The sequence below is a fragment of the Glossina fuscipes genome, unplaced genomic scaffold (genome assembly GCF_014805625.2).
Source record: "Glossina fuscipes isolate IAEA_lab_2018 unplaced genomic scaffold, Yale_Gfus_2 109, whole genome shotgun sequence".
NCBI classification, from domain to species: domain Eukaryota; kingdom Metazoa; phylum Arthropoda; class Insecta; order Diptera; family Glossinidae; genus Glossina; species Glossina fuscipes.
Genome location: NW_023998452.1, coordinates 1,037,900 through 1,052,868, shown reverse-complemented (window position 1 = coordinate 1,052,868; position 14,969 = coordinate 1,037,900). Strand labels below are relative to the sequence as shown.

General features: G+C 33.4%; 2 protein-coding genes and 1 long non-coding RNA gene across 4 annotated transcripts; 1 reads left to right on the top strand and 2 right to left on the bottom strand.

Moving 5' to 3' along the window:
• Positions 1-954: 954 nt before the first annotated feature.
• Positions 955-12,377, bottom strand: LOC119638715 (dual specificity protein phosphatase 6). 2 transcript variants are annotated; one of them, XM_038035663.1, is made up of 4 exons: positions 12,291-12,377; positions 8,278-8,394; positions 6,195-6,419; positions 955-2,827 (listed from the first exon to the last, which is right to left on the bottom strand). In XM_038035663.1, the coding sequence occupies exons 1-4, from the start codon at positions 12,355-12,357 to the stop codon at positions 2,142-2,144; spliced, it is 1,095 nt and encodes a 364-aa protein (XP_037891591.1). In that variant the 5' UTR covers positions 12,358-12,377; the 3' UTR covers positions 955-2,141. The 2 variants fall into 2 exon arrangements, with proteins under 2 accessions (XP_037891591.1, XP_037891592.1); XM_038035664.1 differs by lacking the exon at positions 12,291-12,377 and adding an exon at positions 11,215-11,239.
• On the bottom strand, positions 6,504-8,266 carry LOC119638717. Its single transcript, XR_005247493.1, has 2 exons — positions 7,275-8,266; positions 6,504-7,177 (listed from the first exon to the last, which is right to left on the bottom strand). It is a non-coding gene; the product is annotated as an uncharacterized LOC119638717 (long non-coding RNA).
• A 538-nt stretch (positions 12,378-12,915) lies between the features above and the next one.
• Positions 12,916-14,444, top strand: LOC119638716. Its single transcript, XM_038035665.1, has 2 exons — positions 12,916-13,005; positions 13,089-14,444. Exon 2 carries the CDS (start codon positions 13,427-13,429, stop codon positions 14,330-14,332), a length of 906 nt encoding a protein of 301 aa, XP_037891593.1. The 5' UTR covers positions 12,916-13,005; positions 13,089-13,426; the 3' UTR covers positions 14,333-14,444.
• Positions 14,445-14,969: the final 525 nt, after the last annotated feature.

Genomic DNA, 14,969 nt, shown 5'->3' with positions numbered 1-14,969 from the left:
TTTTTGCGTATTATTTATTAAACGAAGTGGTGTAGTCTATCTAAAAGTTCATCTTGCCCGGCTATAACATTGTTGAACGTTGTTTTTTTAAATGACAAACCATTCAATGGATGTAAACACGTTGATGGTCAAGAAACATAGACGAGGGTAATCGTAGAATGCCGATTTATCCATAATTAATCCTTATATAGGCCTAATATATCTTAGATTGTAAGTGTATTCGAAATTCGCTTGATACGGCGAATGTAAATTTCTCTTTTGCATTTTATTTAATTTGTTAAAAATATAAGCAAATTTTCTAAAATCATCCTTTGCCATATTTAAATCTTCTCTTTTTGTTTTTAATTCTTTAACTTAAAAATACAGATTCATTTAAGTTAATAACGTACGTACATAAATTTATAAATATTATAAAGAACTATGCACCTGTTCTACAGTATTATGTAAGTTTTGTTGATGGCGCAGATCTTTGGAAATAAAATTTTTTTTTTTTTTTCTTTAATGATATTTAAGTGATGGTAAATTTTTTTTTTTTCATAAAATTTAGAAAAAAGCACGCAAGGCTTTCATATTTGTGTTTACATACATATATATAAAAATATAAATATATATATATAATAAAAAATAATCAGATATTTGTCAGATAATTTATTTATTTACTTTTTTTTACTTTTGTTTTTACTTATACTTCATATAATTGCCCTATGAACTTCTGGTGTGAAAATGAAACGTATCTAAGGAGGAAAGCAAATTCCAGCAAACGGGAGCATGGGGAATGCAAGTTTCTTCTTCTTTTTTTGTTTTTGGCATATTTTTTACATAAAATCAAAAACTTTAAAATAGTTTTGAGTGTAGAGGAATCTAGGAATAAAAGTAAAGTAAACTTTACAACGTCTTTACAATTCCGATTTTTAGAAATGACAATTGCATTGTTTTTTCATATCTTTTTTTTTCTTTTTTTTTTTTTTGTATAGATTTGCTTACCATATGTTTATATGGTTGGTATTTGTATAAAATTTCAAAATTTCAAAACGATATGTTGTATATAGATCGTAAATTATTGAGAGAGAAATTATTCCTCTTTTTGCTTTTTTATTTAGTTTCCCTTTTTTTTTATTGTTGTTATTTGCGTTATACAGACGAACAATGACATTTTTATCAAAAATGATGTATAGCTTAAGCCGACTCGGATGAGTATTTCTTATGGGATATTGGTGGATATGAGAAAGAAAAAATTGAAAAATGAAAACAAAAGTTTTTTCTTTTCTTTTTTTTTTTTTTTTAATTTTGTACTCAAGTTATATCTAAATCTCTTGCTTAATTAATTTGCCATATAGACGATGAGTAATTGATTGTTAAAGCATTGGGCGCATTAGAATGACATTCGATTCATTGAAAATTCAAATAGCAAAGCACAATTTCACAATTTCATTTGCTTTGTCGGCGCTAAAAAACGACAATGAAGATGGTGATGTCCAATATTATAATTGATTGCATCTATAGGTTACATCTGGGTTTTGTTTATTCCAACAGATTTAACGAGGTTAAATCCATTCATGTACTAAGTAGCATATTTTTGTATATTTTTGGCTTTTCCTGTGTTCCTCTCATACATTTTCATCCTATTATTGGTTTGTTAACCATCCGAGATATAGTCAATTTTTTTTTTTTTGTGTGGTATGCATCAATACATCATTCATTTTAATTTAATTATTAATTTTGCATTATTTTTCAATATGAGCTCAACCCGTGGCGTTCGTCCTAAACGCACAACTTGTTTTGATTTTTCTAGCTATTTTTTACTTGTAGTCGTCAAAAGTAAAGGAACGAAGCGCATCAAAGTTGAATTAAAAGCGTACATGAACGTACGCATTGCATTGTGTATTTAACAGACGATTTGAAGTGATTGTTACATTTTCTCATTTCAGTGAGTGAATCCGATTTGCTCTTAGTTATGTGATATATCATTAAATTGGTCCTCTTTAACTCAAATACCGATATGAAAGGCAATCTTGAAATGAAAATTGCATTTAAAACCAATGCGATGCAAAACGTTGAGAGCTCACAAATTCCTGATAATTTTTATATTGGGAAGAAGAGAAGGACACAATGTGACGTGTGTGCGATCTTAAGTACTTTTTTCATTCACTATTGTTAATTGACATCTCGCAACAAGAAGATGGCGTATCTGGTGCCGTTTTACACACTGGACTTGTACTGGCATTATGTATTGACATGCAGGACAATGATTTGGGTATCGGTGCGTAATTCGATTGTAAATTAAGCCGCAGCTTTGCAGGAGAATTACGCTTAAATCGTATTGGGCGGGCAGAAGAAGTCAGCGCTGATGACGCTAGCGTCAGTGAGGTAGACGAACGGGTAGATATCGGTGAAATTGGTTCATCAGTCGCCGTCATAGATGCGATATTGTTGCTCATGTCATCATCGCATAACTCCATCGAAGAAGAGGTTAGACGCGATGAGCACATATTTTTCTCACAATCATCACTATCACGCTGTGACATTTCGGTATCATTTTTCCCAGCTTTTGTAATGGTTCCTTGACTAGATGAATTAGCGGGATTTAAAGTTGGTGGGAGAGGTTCCAAAACTCCGCTTGTACGTAAGCTTTGTTCTAACTCCAATAATTGACCCATGAAATTTAAATTAGGCGATATAATGGGACGTGCTATTTTAACCAATTTATAGGCTTCAAGCAGTGATAACGATTTGTAAATCATTGCGTACGCAATTGCAATAGTAGCACTGCGTGATATGCCTGCGTGACAGTGTAATAGAACACGTGAACCAGTTTTACGAGCATCCTCTGCAAAAACAAAAAGTCACAAGTTCAATTTAATTTTGACAAGAGAAAAATGATTAAAAATAGAATGAATGTTTTTTCCATATGATAATTTGAATTGTGTGTTCAATGGAAAATTTTCTGATGTTATGAGTAGTCATGGAATAAAGCGCAACTTTTGGATGAATCTACAAAAGAATCTATGAATTACTTTCAGAAATGCTAACATTGAAATATCTGTAACGTAATGTTTTATATTGCGTTGCTATATGTCAATCGGGCGAAATTGCTCTATAGCGAAATATGTCAACCGGGCGTTAATTGGTTAAAATTCGGAATCAATCTTAACGCTCAAATATACTAAGTCTTACTAATATTGTTTATAGAAATATAAGAAATAAAATTATGCCAAAGAGTATCGTAGAGCTGGAGCGTTTTAACTTTCTGCTTCTGAACCAATGTTTATATTTCATAATATTTTACGAGCTTAAGCTGTAGAAATGCAATCAACGAAAAGCGATTAGGTTTATGACGATAAGTAAAACTAAAGGAGTGTTCCAGTAATTTACCAATTTGTAACTTAATGTGATGTATTAGAAGCCTTGTTTAAGATGAGAAAAATTTCAAAAATCTATATAAAATTTCTAAATAAACGAATAATAATATGCCATCAAAAAGAAAACAAAAAAAAAAGCGACGACTATTAGGTGTCAAGGTTTATGTAAGCATTCGCTGGAAATTTTACTTAATATGTCTCGTATATATCACACAATACGTGGATAGTACAATCCAAAAAAAAGGTTGCATTATGAACAGTCACTTCCAATATAAACATTCACCTGATCTGAAATGTATTAGTAGACCATGGTTAGAATAGGGTCTTTTAACGATAGCTATTATATTAATATCGTTCATCATGATGCCAGTGTATGATAAATAAAATCTGCGATATTTTCAAAAATTGATCGATGCGCAATCGCGTCTCGCACTGAAAAAAGAGAAAAGCAAACCTATTCCTTCTGAACATTCGAAAACCTTAGCCGATAAATAGTTAAACAATCCCTTCAACTATAACGAGTGAGAGTTCGATGTTGTTCTCGGGCTAAATGTGTAATAGTGTTACTCCTTTACGAAAGTTCCGCTGATTCGACGATTGCCATGTTAACTAATTAACTTTTGGACTGAAACTGACCTTATGAAAACTGACTACGTTTATAATCTTTTGGCACATAACTCGAATGAGAAACTCTCCTTGAAAGACCGTCTTTTATCTAATAGAGTAATCCCCATTCCCCGATAGAAATATTCGTTTAATTTTATCTTATCCTCTCCAATAGGTTTATCTGGAATATTTAGCACACTAAGCGTACACCATTAGCGTAGACATAAAAAAATGTCTTCTCAATCTAAGACCTTTGTCTGAAAATTTTTTTTTTTTTTGAAATATGATCAATTGTGCAGGTATTGTACCATATTCGTGCAACAACGATGATGATCAGAGGGAAGAGAAATCAGCGAAAAGAAAGTTATAGGTACTAGGACGTGGCCGCAAATATAGTTAGTTAGTGCGCCCAATTTGTAGGTGTTATGCCTTTACCGGCTGAGCACTATACCGTAGCTATTACCAAAACAAGTTCCATCGCACTTGAGACTTCAACGCGCGAACACTAATTGCTTATCTTTTTTTGCTTTTATATTGTAGACGTGTTCCTTGATCCATTCGGGCTACCCTCACTGTCAACATTTGTGCGATAACTTTGGCTAGAGAAATGCTCACCACGAATATGCTTATAACGACTTAGAATTGGATACTGATTAAGAATATTTATTTCTTTAAGGGGCCTTTGCTGCAAAGGTTCTGACAAAATGGATAAATCCCCGTTCTTCGAGGGTGAATGTAAAAAAGCGGGAGGAGCTTTGTTTAAACCGTCGTCGCTTAGAGTCTTTGCGGAAATCTTAGCATATACGTATGTAAGGAGAGAATGCGTGAGTGTTGACCTTGCTTTTTAATTGTCGTTTATTCATTTACGCTTCCTTCTTAGCAGTAATAGAACAACTTAGAAGGAAAGTATGGAAAAATATAGAACGCCAGACTTGAAATAACAATTCCTTTCTGGCTGGTGTTAGTCTCTTAACTGTGCCTTTTAGGAAGGTCCGATGTCGTCTTTCTTTCAAAAATATTTATTAAATTAGTAAAAAAAACTGTTTACGTAATCATACCTGGTTACCATTCCTTTTTTGATTTTTTCTTTATAAACGCTTCATTGAACTGAGCATGCATTTTAATCTATAGTATTGAGTATAAATTCGTACATTGTAAACAAAATTAGTTGAATGCTAAAATGACTCATCGAAGCATTAGCTCTCGTGCTTGCTTGCGCTAATGTAAGTTATTTTGAAAAAAATGAACGAATAAACAAAAAACGTCAGACATATTTCTATAATATGAGGAGAGACTAGGGCTCTAGACTTTCAAATATTCAATTTCAATAAATAAGTGATTTGCCCTCAGCATAATCTCATTTAAACATAAGGTTAGGGAGAGAGCGAAAGGGCAAGAGCGAAAGAAAAAAGTATATGCTTACTTAAGTGATGCGTTCGTGTAGTAATATGTTTTTTTTTTTTTTTTTTGGAATAAATAAAAGGAACGCGCAAGAGAAGAGCGTACAATGTGCTCACGTATGAACGTTTATTGTATTCTATATGCTTAGTTGCATGTTTGGATAGATAAGTGAAAGGCTTTACTGGATATATATTTGGAATTGACTTTTTTCCTTTTTTATTGCAAACTGTTAGAGAAGCATAAAACAGTGGGAGGCGTCCATGGTATCGATTTGTAAAAATATTTTATTAAAATTCATAGAAATAATAGCTGAGCAAATTTCATGTTTTCTTTAAGTCACATTTTCGTGCTTTATATATTTTTTTTCATAACGCATTAGCTTTATTTAACTCGTACGCTACCAAGCGTCACATATATGTGAGACGGTCGTTTCTTACTACATATTGACGAATTAATGCACGTGTAGGGAGGACGGGGATCGGTTTATATCTATCGATTATTAAGTCGTTGTGTCGAGTAGCGAGTTACCAGTTGTCGATTCAGTGTACGATTATCTTAGCATCGAATGGAAAATCTATTCATCATAAAAAATCTTGAGCTTTATTGGATGCTTTTTCCCAGCAGATCCCCGTAGCGAACGGGTTAAATAATTATAATTCGAAGACGCATACAATTACTAATATCTATCAATGCACTTTCCCTTTCTAACACTATCGGGAAATCTCTTTTATAGTTAATTGCTTGTTTTGATGGCTGGCGGGTGGGAAAAGTTTAGCTGCTTAGAATATTAATGCTTTCAATACTAAGGAACTCTCTGTTTTCACTTACCTATGAAATCATAAGCTTCCTGGAAATATTGCTTAATATTTTGATGCGGTGTATCGCTGGCGGGTATTTGCATATATTTAAGTCCCGACAAATGATTTGTACTGGGGGCTTGGCAGGTAACATTTAAAACGCAATTGGCCCCGACGCTGCTGGGATCGTCAGCGTCGCGACCATTACCCAATAGTAAGTGCGGAAAGACCGGTGAAGCGGGATGTGTTTCAATATCTGCAATAAAATCAAAATAAGACGCAATGACATAAAGAAAAAATTAACTTAAAATGTTTTTTTAAGAAAGTTTTTTAAAAAAACAGCACAGACAGCGTTGATTACTTTAATATATATCTTCGCATTCAGAATGAATTTGAGTATTTTGAATTTCATTATTCTGAACTAACCTAAAACTTCGCAGACTAACGTAGCGATTGAATTGATAACATCAAAAATATGGGTTTAGTAGCAAGTTGTGCCCGTCCCGTGCATGTCTCATAAATATTTCAACACCTAATGTTAAATATTTTCTTTCAAAACCAAGCGTTGTTCCAACTGCTTTCAGTGAAACCTAAATCCTTTAAAATTGTACCTTTCTTAGGTGATTAGAGCTAGTAAGTGTTCTTTTTCAATTATCAATGAAGCTTCCCTTTTTTCACTCGCGAAATCTCTAAGTCCTTTATTTTACGTACGGAAGTTTCTGAAGGTTAAACGTGGATATCTATGCGTCTATACTTAACGATTCTCGGTGGTGCACGAGTCGGATATAGCGTCATTCGCAGGCGTACGAAACTTCTCTAGTTTCGAGCGCTGAAGTAGCTAGCTAGGAAATCGGCACTGCAGTTATATAACGACCCCCTCCCCGATCAAAAGAAGATTGACTCAAAACTTGTTTCTTCTTCTTTCCATTGGTGTGGTTCCAGGTGTTACAGTACAACTTCATAGTCACAGGACTTGGAGCTTTTTTCACCAATAAAAACTCTCCAAATGGTCATCTGCAAATATCAGAAAGCAAAGGTAAAGGGGGATTTTGGCGGAGGCAACGTAATATTCGAGATTTTTTTATCATTGGCCATTATTCTGGGGACGCACCTTATTCATGTAACAGGGAAACACGGTCAGAAAGAAGACAGCAACGAGAAGGATATATGAATAATACACCTTCACTGACTGAGTACCCACTCGTAAAATAGTTGAATAAACTCAAAACTATTTTTACCGTAGACCAAGGAAATGGTCGCGTTAAGAAGTCAACATCTCTTATATTTTCTTTTCTGGATTTTTTTTTTTTGCATAATGGACTGATCAGATAGGGGATATTCCTTTTCGTGTAACGCGGGTGGCAGTCAGAGAAGAAGAGGAAAGAAAAGTAGATAGAGAAAATGGTGTCCACAGCCTACTGCGCCCGCTTGATAAGTGTTATGCCTTTATCGCTTGACCACTCGCTATAGCTATGACCAAAGGAAACTCTAACGCATTTGAGATTTGATCCCTCGAACACTGACTTGGTTGTCGTGGCTCTTACCACACGGCCACTACGACGTTTTTTTATATGTATAACGGAATATCTCGGATAAGGAATTTTTCAAGTCCAATGACCGCTGCTCTATGGTCCTAAGCAAATCCAAAGTGGAAAAGTGTTTGCGTTCAATAGAATCTCTGCATGTCTCTACGGCGATTCCGTTACCAGAATTCTCTTACATAGAATGATCTTATAAGAAGCAAAGCCAATGATTTAAAAAACAAAAAAAAAAATCTGATGACTTAAACGAACCTTCCGAGATTACATGAACTGAAGTCTACAGTTTCTCTAGAAAATAACAAGTTTCTTTGAAAAAAATTCAGAAAAAGAGTCAACTCCAGCCAAATACCAATCCTTACGAAAATTTTAAGCATGTCACCCCAATCCATCAAGAGTGAAATTTAAAATTTTATTCATAATGTAGGTCAACGGCCCTGTACTGTCTTTCTCATTTCATTTTCAAAAATCAAGGCAGTAGCGTTTAGATAACGGTAATCAATACGATAACATACTTTAATAAAAGTAAAAGATGATTAACAACAAAAAAAATAAATAAATAAATAAATAACTTACCATAAACTGCGGGACTACTGCAACTTCGTGACAATGACGGTCGACCGCTAGGAGAAAATGTGGTAACATCTTTTTCACATGGCGCCTCCAGGTTATCTTTCAATTTTTTATTATATTCTGAAAATATAAACAAAACGAGCGGTAAAGAATTTCAAAAACACCAATAAACAATTGGGTTAAATAACAGCAAGTGTCGCTCTACACGTTGTCCAAAAAGAAATTAAAGAAGTTTTTTTTCTTTTTTTTAAACAATTTCTGTTCCTGGACTCTATGAGTTTACTATAAATCATCTTTACAATGGAAAAACTACGCTCGTCTTAAGGAAGCGACTTGTAACCATCTAAAAAGAGAGACAACAGAAAAATTGAAAGCGAATTTTTTTTGATATCCTTTACTTAAATATATTTTCGATAAAAAGTATAAATTGATCGGGACCTATGAGTCTTTACGAATCATTTCTAATTAACTTTTAACGGATAGGGATTTTCACGGCACCGCGAGATCAACATTATAGGTCAACCTTCAACTCTGCTTACCATCGGGTCTGAATTGTCTTTTATATATTTTATATAGGCTCGTATGAGCAGGACTGAACCATGTAGGTCAAACTTATGATGGTAGAGCGCTCCTGCCAGTGTTACATGCTATGTCTTATCTAAAAGTATTAGTGCAGGCTTTAGACAGAAGATTGTTTTAAGATGACGTTCGGGGCAACAATAGAGCCAATAAATCTTTTAAGAATTGATCCATGAAAAATGAGATCTGTAGAAATTATTCTGTTAACATAGCGTGGGCGTGCTTTGTTTTGAATTTTAGAGTTAAAAAAAAATTTATGAGCTGGATATGCACCGAGAGGTGGCCACAATTGAAATGAAAAGTTTTCATATGCGTTTTTGGAACCACAAGATCGAGAAGAAGTATTCCTTCGTTTGGCGAGCTCTTCCTTATGCACGCAAGTTGAGAAGGACATCGTTTTTTTTAAACCCTCTCCATAGGTACTGTTTAAAAGGCAAATGTTATATTAACACTCTATCCCCGTTTCGTCGCAGACCCTGTTTTGGTCTCAACTGTCGCTCGACACGCCTGCGCCTTTCATATACTCGGATAAAATTGTTTACAGATTAAGTAAGTAATTTTGTACTTCGATACCATTTAATAAATGACAACCGACGGCAATGTCGGCGAACAACAAAAAACCTACTAATAGACTATCGGTCGGTAAAGTATTAAATATACCTCCGTGCTTCGCCGATTCGCATCAGAGTGCGATATAAATATTATGAATTTCGTGAGAAGATATTTTCATTTTTGGCAAACATGATGGCGAATCTACTTCATTTTCATCTTATAGTAGAGTGCATAAAAAAATTATTGCACCTTTTCTAAGAACAATGCGTTTCTATTTACTTTGCTTGTCACAATGCTTGGAAGTTAACGACATATTAAGGAGTTTCCATGAAATCAATGACTAAGCGCAACCTTTGCGGACATATTCATAATTGCTGTTTAAGAGAAGCGATCGTCATTAACCTCTATATACACGTCATTGTGTTATTATTATTCCTGAAACTATTTCAAATAAATGATTTCATAGATGCAATTCCATAAACGAATTTCAAAAGTGGGCGTGAATCATCAATACAAAATGAAAGCGAAAAAAGTTACAAAAAGTATCAAAGAGAAGAAGACAAAGATTTTAAAAATATTCCTCTTGATTACTAATCGATGGAAATTTTTGTCAAAAATATTCGTCTGAAATCTTTAAAACAAAATCTAATTAAAGGAAAGACTTTTGCTATAAAATCTTAGAGGTTTTCTTTAGGGGATTTAAGACTACTTAGAAACCTAGATGGACTTTCGGTAGAGCAATTCCGAGAAGCTCACAAGGAAAGTGTATATGCTGTTGTTGGTTCTATGCTTCCAAGCGAAATAAGTTAATAGTATCCATCTGTCCATTCCTGGTTATGAAATTGAGACAGAAAGTTGTACTCTATGGGAGCAGCCTACATTTGAAGATAAGCCTGATCCCTTCACATGCGTGCTTATAATTGGCAGGGATCTCTGCAATTGGCGCAAAAGCTACGCGACATACCCCATCTCTTACTGAAACTAAATGTCGTCAAGGCCCACAGCGTTATTGTCACGAAATGAGCAGTCATTATCTTTTTGTAACGCAAACCATTCAATGCAACGGTCCAACTAGCATGATTCCCATAAATCTGATCCTATTATATCGACAGAATAAAAAAAGTATTGAGTTCATTATGGTTGGTGGCAGAATTTCTTTGACGCTTTTGTCTGGCATTTGCGAAGACCCTAGATGGGATAGTTCGTTTTTTTACAAACCTAGACAGACGAATATTACGTTTCTCGTTCAGAAATCTTCTCATTAAAAAATCCCCACGATCAGCAACCAATCAGCACATATGCGTCGTATGAAATCGCGATGACTGATGCTTTGACATTTCAAATATTGCTTTTCGCAATGGATATTCATCTACTTGCATTTACTTGAACCATTACCAAATATGATCTTCAAACAACAAATTCAACGCATGTTAAAAAAAAAGAACATTGATTGGATATAAAGGGTATCCAATGTGCGACCTAGGGCAACTGAAAACTTGTAAATATTTAATATAAGATTTGTACCTATATACTCTATCATACTTATAAGCCAAAACTATAGATCAACTTAGGTTACAATGCAGCATATCGTTCATGATAATACTACGCTTCAGATTTCTTCACTTTTGAGCCTGAAAATTTTATGATTTTAAAGGAATTAAATTAATTTAAAATTTGTACTCCCTTATAAGGATTTATATATCGAGTTTTAAAAACAATGAAAAGAAGTTCTTAAAACAAAAAAAAAAAAAACAATCTGTTTGGCAGCAACAGCACCACAATACATTTGTCATAATTCAGTTGTTTTACCCGGCAACATTTTACGTCATCTACTATAGTCGTCGTTGAAGCATTTATATTAGCATCCCCATATGCCGTGTGTGTCGTAAGGAAATCCTCGTAAGATGGTTGTTGTATTGTATAGTATTTTATTGTTATAACGAAATCCGCCTGAATACCTTGCTAAGCATTTACAAAAGTTTTTCTACCTCCAACTACAACTACAAAGCTCTTTATATGAACTTAGTTCATAGACTGTACGACGTTACATGACAATTAAAAACAAAAAAAAAAACGCTTGTACTGCACGGTCTCATATTAAGATATATATACATATATATGTAACGGAAAATATATGAAAAATACAAATTTTATGAAACTACACAACACAATTCTAATTTAAGATAAAGAGAAAGAGAGAGGGAGAGAGAAAGAGAATCCGAGAGAGTCTTTTATCGCTCAGAAAAAGTAAGTATTTGTTGTTGTTATTATTTTTTTTTTTTCAACAGGCAAACAAAACAAAATAAATACAAATAAAAACTCGAAAGGTCGTTTCAACGCGATTTTAGTGTCTACTAAGTGTTCGTTTATATTAGGAAGCAACGTAAAAAAGAATGACTCACTGAATCTTTACCGTTTCTCTTTGTCTTCATTATAAACATTGCAAGCACAAAAAAAAGGTGGCAAAAGAATGTATATATATATATATATATATATATATGCATGTAAATATAAATATGTATGTATAATTATAAATGAATGTATGATACGTCTGTGTAAAAATACATTATTGGACCTTTATAAAAATTTTTATTTTTATCCGTAAGAATACCGACAGCATGTAAAAATATTGCTCTTATTTAAAAAGGCAATCAGTTTCAATTAAATTTCATATTAAATATATGCCTTCTATCATATAAGAAATGAAAATGAAGCACTGCTCAAAAAATTTAGAAATAATAATGAAAAACCTCCTTTGATTGATTTATTATTGATTTTTTTTGTTTTTTAAGTCGTTTAGCCTATACAAAAATCAAACCATAATAATAAATAATTTCCTTTTTTTAAATGTAATAATTGTAATTGGGTGAATTGGGTGAACTTACCAACTTTGGTAATTGGCATAAATCTGAGCAAAAGACACGGTGATTCTCTTTTTATTCGCATTTTCATTTCACTTATTTACTATGACTCACACTAGCGCGGTCACACTCACTCCCGTTGTATTTCAATGCAAATATGTTCTCCGTTTAGCGTGTTTTGAATTTTTTATATGTGGTTGAATCACACACGAACAGAATGTACATAAGCAACGTTTTTATCAAATATATATATGTATATATAAATATATAATATATTTATATATGTATAAATGTGGACAGGTAGTACGTCAGTCAAAACTACTTATTAGGTTAACGAATACAAAATAACAATCGTTATACGCATTAAATAAACGGAGGTATTTTGATGTGATTTATAGTTTACGTCATTTCGTGATGCATATGGATTTAAATTGTATACATTTTTTTTTTTAATAATTTTAATTTGAAAAAATATATTTATATAAAAAAACACTTGTTAGATCACTCAAAACTTTCCTCCCAAAAAACTTTTTATTACAAACTCTAATTAATTTTGAACAAGCTTAGTAAGCAAATATTTCTTTCATAGATCCATGTTTTCTCGTTTTTTTTTTTTTTTAATATATTTTCCGACAATTGTCACCAAAAATTTAAGTCCACTTTTTCTTTATATTTAACAACGATTTCCTTAATTCTTTTATAACTTATGAGATTGTTAATCAGAGTTGCCGTTTATTCCGTACGTATTCATTCAACTTCTTGTGTGTGTGAAGCGAGAATTACAAATTATTCAGGCAGGTATTTCTTTTTTAAAAAATATAGCTCTTATTAATTGTGTGAGAAAGAAACTATTTCTGCGTTGTATTTTTCTGTACGAGAAAAATTATGTGCTAAACCAGCTGATTAGCTGAATAGAGAGTGTACTTATAAAAAGAGAACATATCAAAAATGTGAATCAATAGTCAAACAATCGAAATCCCGGTGTATGGTACTAAAAAATAATTGTAACATTTCTAAACAGCTGCTTGTTTAGCATTGTTTGCGCGCGTTCTAACATAGCCGTACGTGTATTTGCGCTGCTCGGCACTTTTAATATTTTTAATCAACCCCTTTTATCTATTTTATTCATATTAATTTGTTGTGGTTTATTGCTTGTTCAAATGACGCGGTGTCCTCTTGGCAATCATCAAGTGGAGGATCCAGTACATATAACAGAGCCAGAATTGGTACTGTTTATTAAAAAAGGTTTCCCCGCCTTTCGCCCGCAAAATGAAGTTTGTAAAAAATGTAAAAATGGTGTAATGTCTATGTTTAATCTTAAGAAGCGACGTTTACGCAAAAAAATTTCAACCATTAAGAAACAAATACGTGATGCTAACACCGTGTCATCCCTAGATGACAGATCTGAGGACAGCTTTGATCGTTTAGTGGCATCTAAATATGCGACATTAAATACCATCAGATATCAATTGCGAAAGGAAAATGAAGAATCGCAGTCCAGCAAGCAAACTGAACGATCAAAATCCAATAGCGGTAGACATTCATCCGAGTGGGATACAGAGTCAATGGGTAACACAATGTCAAGTAAAACGGCGTCACCGGTTATAACAAGAGAAAAAAATAATAATACAAGAAATTCACAACAACCCACTACCAGTGTGGAAGCAGTCCATCGTTTACGCGTTGGTGCGACGCCTGGAAAAAGACGATCTATTTTAGTTGAGGAGAATCCGCGACGTCTAGAGGAATTTTCACCAACTGTTTATACCGAACAACCCCAAGTTGTTGTATCAACTTCCAGCAAGAGTACAATTCACGTAAGAACATCACAAGAACCTACCACCAGCGTGGAAGTTCGCCGTACTTTTCAAAAAACTGCGAAGCGAGGACATGCTACTGCTTCGAATACCAGCAGTGATAATGACGATGACGAGCCACATTTAAGTCTAAATTCCTTTAACGGCACTCGCTTGCCTCATATACAGCCGATACCAAAGCGAAAACCTTTCAATCATCCCAATAAGGATGTAATGGATATTTATTTGCAAGGCCTTCATGGAGGTTAAAAAGTTTACCTATTCCTACCTACTAATGTTTAATGTGTCTTTAAGTTACATATGTTCGTTGTGTTTTTAACCACTTATTGTTTATCAAATATGCATCTAAGTCCTGTTATACATTAATGGAAAGATATTTTTAAACTACAAATAAACCTAATGCAGATACATTAGACTTTAAAATTAAATTTATTAAGCTTTTCTTGCATATTTTGTAAACTTTTTTGTTGTTTTGCTTTTACCTTATTTGTTGGAAATCTTTTTAGGAAGCCTTAAATTTTTTACGAAAACCGCTTATTCTTTCCCGGGTGTAATTTTAGTTTAGTAATAAAGTGTCGCGAATGGATTTGCTAATAGCAATCAGAAATCAGGCATTTGCCTTGCTGAAACCGACGCAGACACCTAGAATTCTCTCAACACATTATTTTTTCTTGCCGCAATTTTAGAATTGAGTTTTGTTAAAACGGCGGTTTATATTACATACCATTGAGCCAAGAAGAGAAAAGCAATCATTAAAAGAAGATTTGAGCGATAGCCAGCAGATGATTGGTCACACGGGAACTTGATTTTAATCATAAATTTAATCTTTTTTTTTTTTTTTTGGTATGTTGAACAGAGATGGACTAAGCCAATTTAATCATTTAAT